The sequence below is a fragment of the Alexandromys fortis genome, unplaced genomic scaffold (genome assembly GCF_014885135.2).
Source record: "Alexandromys fortis isolate MF-2015 unplaced genomic scaffold, M_Fortis_MF-2015_v1.1 scaffold_167, whole genome shotgun sequence".
Lineage (NCBI taxonomy): Eukaryota > Metazoa > Chordata > Mammalia > Rodentia > Cricetidae > Alexandromys > Alexandromys fortis.
In genome coordinates this window covers 2,615,286-2,624,773 of record NW_026068050.1, presented here as the reverse complement: position 1 = coordinate 2,624,773, position 9,488 = coordinate 2,615,286, and the positions used below count along the sequence as shown (strand labels likewise).

General features: G+C 37.6%; 1 protein-coding gene across 9 annotated transcripts in view; it reads right to left on the bottom strand.

The window, feature by feature from the left end:
* The window catches only part of Dmxl2 (Dmx like 2), a 121,583-nt gene that overhangs the window by 68,964 nt on the left and 43,131 nt on the right, over window positions 1-9,488 (bottom strand). For 5 of the 9 annotated variants that reach the window (XM_050119419.1, XM_050119416.1, XM_050119410.1 and 2 more), the window contains exons 9-14: window positions 8,011-8,185; window positions 3,755-3,994; window positions 3,233-3,268; window positions 2,879-3,150; window positions 1,439-2,117; window positions 661-782 (exon numbers count right to left, since the gene is read on the bottom strand). In XM_050119419.1, coding sequence (XP_049975376.1) covers window positions 661-782; window positions 1,439-2,117; window positions 2,879-3,150; window positions 3,233-3,268; window positions 3,755-3,994; window positions 8,011-8,185 — 1,524 coding nt within the window. The remainder of the gene's footprint in view (window positions 1-660; window positions 783-1,438; window positions 2,118-2,878; window positions 3,151-3,232; window positions 3,269-3,754; window positions 3,995-8,010; window positions 8,186-9,488) is intronic. The other 4 variants (XM_050119412.1, XM_050119417.1, XM_050119414.1 and 1 more) reach the window with 1 other exon arrangement.

The window sequence follows — 9,488 nt, the reverse complement described above, 5'->3', positions numbered from 1 at the left end:
GGGGGGGGAGGGGGGGGATTAAACGAAATGCTGGGAGGAGGAGAGCAAAGTCAGAAAGAGACTCCATGGATCCATGGAAGACAGACACTGGGAATTTTACCCAGTAAGCCACTGCCACATGATGATATACAGATTAATAAAAATGGGTTAAATTAAGATGTAAGAATTAGCCAATAAGAAACTAGAGCTAATAGGCCAAATTGATTTAATTAATACAGTTTCTGTGTGGTTATTTCGGGGCTAAGTTAGCAGGGCAGCCAGGACGAACAAGCGGGCCCTCCCTGCAACAGAAAACTAATGAGATATTTGTTTCTTTATATGTTAAATGTATTAGGGCACAGCATATCCATATAAGTTCTAATTTATATACCTTAGAAACCAGATAAAGATGTGTGTGTGTGATATGTAAACAAAAACATTCCCATTCTCCAAACACTGATAAACAATGGTTTTTGTTTTTAGTTTGTTTTTGAGACAAGGTTTCCCTGTGTAGCCCTGGCTGTCCTGGAACTCACTCTGTAGACTAGGCCTCAAAACTCACAGAGATATGCCTACCTCTGCCTCCTGAGTGCCGGGATTAAAGGCATGCGCCACAAACAATGGTTTTAGACAGACTAAAATGAGACTTAATAGCTTAGAAAAAGATTTGAAAATTCTTACTGAGGCCTCTGGGTCTGACAGTTCATCTAATAATTTTCTTGCATCTACCACTGCTTGGTAGAGTCTCAGATTTTTGCCATCAGACGCAACAAAGCAAGCACTTGCAGAATTGCAGTATGTTCCTGAGGGAAAAAAACAAAGTGTTTAAGTTATAGTGTATATTTATTTTTATTATTGATTAAAGTATAAGAAACAAGTAATTACACTTTTCTTTCTAGGTATAACTATCATCTAGAATCATAATCAAAAGGATACAATTTATGGGTATAGACTTATTAACAAAATTAAAAAATATGAAAACTTTAAAATTATAAAGATAAGCCTATACCAACATTCTGACAACCTATTAAAAAATATCTAGGGCTGGAGAGACGGTTCAGCAGTTAGGAGCACTAGCTATTCTGGAGGGTTGATTCCCACCACCAACACAGTGGCTCACAACTGTCTGTAACTCTTGTCCCAGGGCTCTAATACCCTCTTCTGGTTTTTCAGGGCACGATGATACACAGACTTACATGGAGGCAAAACAGCAATACACATAATTTTTTTAAAAAAAAACTTAACTATGACAAATATAAATCATTTTGTGAATCAGACATGGTGATAATATCAGCACATGGGAGGCAGAAGGATCTCAATGTCTGAGGCCAACATTGTCTATAACACGTTGCAAGTTATGATATTTCAAAATAAAAATAAATAAGAAAAAAAGATGTTGCTCATAACAAATAATAATTTAAACTTTATTCATTTTACAATCAAATTAATAAACACTTACCAAGACAATAACTAGGAATAAGAGTCGGAAGCCATGCCACATTAGAGAAGGCTGAGGTATGTAAAGAGTTAATTCGAGCCAATTCTGACACTCCTCCAGTGTATGACAAAGGGCCTATGGGGTCTACACGCCACAGAATAAGTTCACTGTAGATTGCATTCGGGTCATGAAAGGTACGAGTTGCTGCATTTCTAAGAGGCTGTTTTGATGACTCCTTTGTGTGTTTTACAGGATCTATTAATCTATTTACTTGACAGTCTGATTCAGGAGTCAGCAGAGCATTATGATGGGAGGATGTCAGCAACAGTGGTAAGACCGAATGGCACGCCAAGTCATTGAGGTGGAACCGGTGACCACAGTATCGGAATTTATGGGATACAGTCAGAACCGTAGTAAAGGCTGACTTGTCAGCAAAAGTGACTGCCCACTGATTCAAAGACCCATCTATGTGTTTAGAGACCATCATCACTGTGGGCGCTAAAATGTTCATGTCTGTACTGTGTAATCTGGAGTGTGGCTGTGACCCATGAGAACTATCTACAGACATCGGCTCTTGGTGTGGTGGAGTATGGTGTGAATCTTTTGTAGCTTTTACACAGGCATACATCATGATGTTTTTACTAAGAGAGTTTGCATCCCCAGAGGGAAATGCAACAGGAATCCGAGAGGAAAAAGAAACCTGTTAAACACAAACATATGATTCATTATAAGGAGTTTGCCTTCTCTCAAAAATATTGTCTAAACACACTTTTATTTTCAGAATGCCAAATCCCCATTTCCTAGCAAAAGAATCAAGTTTAACCTCTATATAGCTGAATTCCTTTCTTCTACTTATGTACTAGATCACTATTCATAGCCCAATACAAGATGAAAAAAAAGTTTCAAATACATTGCTGATAGCTTATGTATCAAAATAACCATATCATGTATTTAAGTTATAATAAAGCTAAGAAAGAGAACGCATAAAAACAGTTTAATTTGGCTTATAAAACTGAAGATGAGCACATGCTTTTAATGCCAGCACTTGGAAGGTAAAGAAAGGAAGATCATGAACTGAAGGTCATCCTTAGCTATATAGCTAGTTCAAGACCAGTCTCTACATGAAACTCTGTCTCAAGAGAAACAGAGAGACAGAGACAGAGGCAGAGAGACAGAAACTTGAAACCTCATTTTCAAAGCAGTTTCCTTAGGAATACTAAAAAAGTATTTCTCAGAAAGTATTTGAGTAATTCAAATACTCAGTGATTCAAAAAAAGAAAAAATTAATCTTCTTTGAGTTAACTAAATGTATAAAATTCATAGTACTGATCCTCTTTGAAAACAAGAATATGTATTTTCTGTTTTAAAAATTACTAAATTTTTTTAGTAATTCTGAAAAATCTGTGAAGTCTATATAGCATCGTGTTATTTTAAAAATGTATTTTCATCAAGGAAATATACCTGAACTTGTCTAAATATTCCAGGGTTATATTCATCCAAGTACTTCACGTGCCACACTAGAAAGGTTCCATCTACAGGGTGTATGGTGAATAGCATGTCAGGGTTCTTATTCCACTCTGTCAGCAGTGTTTCAATCTTCCGGTCGAGCAGAACTGTAGGTAGTGGTATTGGGATGCTAGGCCCTGGGTGGGCTCTAGGACTTCCCTCTCTTTCTCCATCTTCATGCTCTGACGATCCTGTACCTGCCTCAGATTCTCTATCCAGAGATAATTCTAAATCAGAAAATATATTTGTCAGAATATAAACTAAATAATACTATAAAAATTCATTTAGTAACTCAAAATTATAAAGTACCTTTCCAATTTGTGGTCGGGGAAAGTATTTTCTTGCCTGAATTGAAATTACTATATTTATTATTTTTAGATAAATGAAAATTTCATCATATTTTCATTATTAAAATTAGCAAAACATATTTCTCATAAAACAATATGGCTTCTAAAGTACTACATTAGTCAAGGAAATATAACAAAATATATATACAGAGTTTGCCTGGCATGGAAGCACAAGCTTATAACCCAACCTACTCAGGAGGCCTAAGGCAGGAGAAGCTCAAGCTCAAGGCCAGTCTGGCAATATAGACATGCTGTGTCTCAAAATCAAATGAAACAGGCTAAGCAAGTAGCCCTTGCCTAGCCTGCATGAGGCCCTGGGTTTAAGTCCACATTATAAACAAAACAACAGCTAGAGTCAAGCACAGTGCCTAATCTGAGAGACAACCAGTACTGAAAACAAGAAAGAAGGGAGAATTCAAACTTAGATACCACAAAAAGTTATTTTTAGTGGGGAAAAAAAAAAACATAAACAAGCAACACCAACCATGGTCTAATCTCATATGCAAGCCCCTCTCTCGTTCCTCCTGAGAGCACTCTTCATCTTCTCTGGCTGCGTCATCACTTTCATGATCTAACTGTTTTTCAGAAAGTTTCCGCAATTGGTGCATAAATATTTCAGTGGATGACGTAAAATGAAATTCCTTGTTATTTAACCAATGAACTACAAATCCCCCATTGACATCATCGATATTAAATGAAGTGCCAACCAAAACATTTGGAATATCTGTGGAAACAAAAAAGATTAAACTTTCAATATGATGCTCCATTTCTTTAAAAACACAGCAACTGCTTATCACGATTAATCATTTGCTTATCCAGAGAAGGGGCCAAACACCACGTCAGCATGATTCCACCAGGACTTGTAACAACTTTAACTGAATTTTAATGGTAACTGTATGACATTCTGACATGAAATTAAATTACAGTACTAATTTCAAAACCAAATATAGAAACACAACAACCTTAGTTGAATCCTGGTTTTGAGAAAAGGCAGTGAACTATACGACTTGTAAGAACTTCAAGTACTACACTGAACAGATATGGAGAGAGTGGACAACCTTGTCTTATTCCTGATTTCAGTGGGATCACTTTGAGCTTTATGTTGGTGAGGATGTAGGGTAAAGGGAACACTCCTCCATTGCTGAAGAGTGCAAACTTTTATAGTCACTTTGGAAATCAGTACAGCGATTTCTTAGAAAATTAGGAAACAATCAACCTCAAGACCCAGAATACCACTTTTGGGTATAAACCCAAAGAATGCTCCATCACACCATAAGGACATGTGCTCAACTATGTTCATAGCAGCAGTATTTGTAATAGCCAGAACCTGGAAGCAACCTAAATACCCCTCAACCAAAGAATGGATAAAGAAAATGTGGTACATTTATACAACAGAGTGCTACACAGTGGTAAAAAATAATGACATATTGAAATTTGCAGGCAAATGGATCTAATCCACATAAACATATTGAAGGACAAAAACAAATAAAATCCACATAAACATATTGAAGGACAAAAACCATATGATCATCTCTTTAAATTCAGAAAAGGCCTCTGACAAAATCTAATATCCCTTCATAATAAAAAGTCCTGGAGACATTAGCAATACAAGAGATATAGTTCAACATAATAAAGCAACATACGACAAGCCCACAGCCCAAGTGGAGAGAAATGAAAGGCATTTCCATGAAAATCCGAAACAAGATAGGAATGTCCTCTCTTTCCATACCTAGTCAATACAGCACTTATTAAAGTCTTAGCTAGAGCAATAGGACAACTGAAGGAGATCAAGGGCATAAAGGTTGGAAAGGAAGAAGTCAAAAGAATAACTATTTGCAGATGATATGATATTTTATACATGAAAGGCCCTAAAAACTCCACCAGCAAACTTCTACAGCTGATGCACTGTCAACAAAGTAGCATGATATAAAATTAACAGACAAAATCAGTTGATATCCTATATACAGATGACAGACTGAATCAGGGGAATAATACCTTTCACAATAGCTCCCCCAACTAGAAAAATATGTGAGGATAACTCTAACCAAGCAAGTGAAAGACTTGTATAGTAAGAACTTCTAGACACTGAAAAAGATATCAGAATATGGAAAGATTCCCCATGCTCATGGACCAGTAGGATTAACACAGTAAAAATGGCCATCCTACCAAAAGCAATCTTCAGATTCAATGCAATCCCCATGAAAATTCCACACTTCAGTTCCAGCACTGACCCAGGGCAAATCAGACAGGAGCTCCCATCCCTAACCAAAAGGCTATCTCCAGTTATGATCAGCATTGAAAAGGAAAATTTAGTTTTCTCCAATGGAGTCTCACTGGGTATATAAACCACACTTAGGGGCAGCCTCAGCAGTAGAAAGCATAAATACAAAAAATGCTCAGTGTAGTTTTTGGACGTTTTTGTCTCATATTCCTTGTATGGGCTTTTTTTTTAACTTTACCTGATCTTCTGCTTATGTATTATGAAATTTGATTTCGAGTTTTTATTGTTTGGAAGTTTTGTTTGTTTTTGTTTTGGGGAGGTACTTTTTGCTTTTTGTATGTGTGTATAGGCACATTTGTGGTTTTTTCTTTGTTTTTTTATTCTTTTTTATTATTTGCACGTTTGTTTTCTAAAGAGAGAGAGAGGAAAGACATGAAGTTGGATGAACAGAGAGGTGGGAAAGACCCTGGAGATGAGAGCAGGGAAACAATGATCAGAATGTATTGTATCAAAAAATTATTTTTAATTAAAAAAGTCTTAGTAATTATGTAAGTTTAAAAGAAACAGGTAAATTTAACTTTAGTAACATATTTTATTTCTCCCAAAATACTAAAAATAAAATTTCAACAAGTAGTCAATCTAAAATAAAATTGTTAACAAGAAATTTCACATTTTTATACTGTTTAGGAAATCCAGTGTGTACAGTACAGCAAGCCTCAATTCTAAACAGTCACATTTCAAGGTCACTGAGCAGCACACATCTGCAGTCACTGTTAAAGATCAGATTATAGGAACTGTATTCACTAAGTAAATCATTATACTCAGAGAATTTAACAATAAGCATTTAAAGATGAAACCCTTTTGATAACTATGCTACAATTCACAGACCCAGAGACTAAGTAAAAAGAAAAGATCATGGGAGGAGCGGGCAGGGAGAGACACCCAGATCTCCCTAGGAGGGGAAATGGAAAGGATTTCATAAGTGGACAAGGGCAGGTAAGGATGGAAACATGAGTGGGAAGGGGAGCAGGAGGGAGAGAGTGCTAAGGGGGATTGCTAGGGGTGGGGAGCAGTTCTGGGTCGGGTGGAAGCCTGGAGCAGGGGAATCTCCCAGAAGTCTATGGAGAGGACTCCAGCTTAGATTCCTAGTAATAGTGGGTAAGTAGTCTTTATTGGCTATCTCCTGTGGCCAGATTGGTGTCTGGGCCAACTGTCAGACAGGCATCATCCAGCAATTGATGGAGGCAGAAGCAGAGACCCACAGACATATATCAGGTGCAGTGCAGGAATTCTGTGGAAGAGGAGGAGAAAGGATGGTAGGAGGCAAGGGGTGGGGGGTCAAGGACACAGCGGGAAGGCTCACAGAATCAACTCACCTACGTTCATGGGGGCTCACAGAGACTGAATCGAGAGCCAGTGTCTACATGAGACAGATCTAGGCACTGTACATTTATATTACAGTTGTGTAGCCTGGTCCTCTTATTCCTAACAGCGGGAACAGGAGCTATCTCTGACTCTTTAACTGGCTTTTTGGATCCTACTCCTGACACTGGGTCACCTTGCTCAGCCTTAATAAATGGGGAGGTGCCTAGTCTTACTGCAACTTGATATGCCATGTTTTGTTGATTCTCATAAGAAATCTTCGCTTTCCTGGATGGAGAGGGTAGAGGAAGGGATTGGGGGATGGGAGGGATGGGAGAGAGGGACTGAAAGGGGAGGATGGGGGCCTGGGGCCATACTGTAAACTAGATGAATAATAATAATAATAATCCCTTTTACCCTAAAGCAACAGACCTCCAGCTGATAAGTAGAGCTGCATTTATACAAATACAGTTCTACTGGCAATGAAGTAAGAAATTTACAGCCTTTCTATATATATTTTAGACCAAATAAAACACGATGCCCTTAAATAGAAGCTCTCAAATATGCTTCTGCCAACATAAAACCTGCTTCTATTAATTCTTAGCCTAGATAAGAGGACAGACTAAAAGAAGATACCAGGGCTAAAGAAAAATATCTTTTTACCTAAGCATAGGTAGCAAGTATATAGAAAATAAACTACACTGAGGTATGAACTATTAAATAGAGCATATGCTAATTACCCAAGCTATCACCATTTGTGTTCCTAGGCTCAAGTAAAGCTCTAATTTCCTTGGAACCCTCTGTAGACAAAGATGTTCAAAAATACTTATGGAAATTATCCTAATCAGGTGGTGGTGGCGGCTCACACTTTTAATTCCAGCATTTGGGAGGCAGAGGCAGGTGAATCTTAGTGAGTTCGAGGTTAGCCTGATCTACAAAGTGAGACCCAGCACAGCCAGGACTGTTACACAAAGAAACCCAGTCTTGAAAAAATAAAAGGGAAAAAAAATCATATAGACCCAACTAAAGAAAGACTACCTTTTGTTATATTCCCACTCTAAGAAGTATTTTAAAGGACAACATAAAATAAAACCAGGTTACAAAATAAACTATGTTTCAATATATTTATAAAAAAAATAACTCTTCTTCTCCGTTACCTGTGGCAGGATTGATGCTTGCTGCAATGTGAAAATGACACAGGGCATTGGCATGGTGAGAAATGTGTCTCTGGACTTCATGGGTTGCAGTCTTGTCAGGCATCAACTCAGTATGAGTTACAAGAACAGAAGATCTCCTTTGTCCTTTCCTTAAATTCTTCAAATGGTGTATTGTCTAGAACAGAAGAGTAATGTCCTAACCAATGTGAACCAAAGACTTTCCACTACTCAGAATTTTAAGAGCTGGCCCCCGTGGAACTGATGATTTTAAAATATGCTTTCTTAATTACAAGAAAACAATTTTGGATATATGCTCCATAATTCTTAAAAATTTGTAGTGTTTAAGGCACTTAAACTTTTGTAGTTGCTGAAAAGTACTTACTCGTGCGCATAAACCATGAATAACAGCTCCTGGTTAACAAAGACTATTTCTTTCCATGGCACGGGAAGGTGGGGGTGCTTAAGAGTACCCTGTACTGAAATGAGACTTACTACTCAGAAGAAGACAAAGTCCCTGAATCCCTTTACCAGGAGGGGCAATGCCTCCTAAAACTCATGTAGAACTAGATATTGACTTAAACTACAAATGTATTATCCCCACTATAAAGAGGAAAACAGGACACAAAGCAGAATGGGAGTCACTCAGAGCAGACAGGAATGCCCTTACTGCAGTGGTAGGCTATGCCCACTACTTGCTGGAAACAGAGTCCAGTGCAATACACTTCAGGTCAGTGATCTGGCACTGAACTCTCTATCTCCCAAGCCCCTGGCATGTGGGATTTAAATTAAGTTGCAGCTATAAAGTCAAAACTCTTCACAACATACCTACTCACATGTTCGATTTTGGATGTGGGGCCACAATCATTCTTAGCATAACTTCTTCATCCCACAACCCCACTTCTTAGGCTGTAACTTACCCTACCCTCAAAACCACATTTTATAAAACGTCCCATTCTTTTCCTTTGTTCTCATAGTAAGAAAGCAACAGCATGCTGCCAATTCTTTTCTACTAAAATAATGTAGTTGATCCTCCTTCTCAGTTTTCCAACAATTATCCTTTCCTTGCAGAAAACAGTACCATTTCAGGGTATGTTCTCTAGAGTCTCCCTGCCACAGAGTTGCTGAATGCTTAGACCTTCTCACCCAAACTACCTATCAAATTTTTTAAATAGATACTTGACATTCAATAAAGACATATTACTATTTATTTTTCTCCTAGGAACAAAGTACGTATACAACCACATAAGCCTCACGGTGAGGAGTTTCATACACGATACTGGAAATACAAAACAGTGTGCTAGGCAAGTTTAACAACTAAAGTGTCGCCTGAGTGCTGACCGACAGAATTTAAGTTAAAATGTACCTACACAACAAAATTCTACATGGTACACTTAAGATTAGGCCTTATCTTCTAAAAAAATATTTAAACATTATTAATAAGATTGTTAAAAGATAGCAAAAGCTTGTCAAGTCACTGC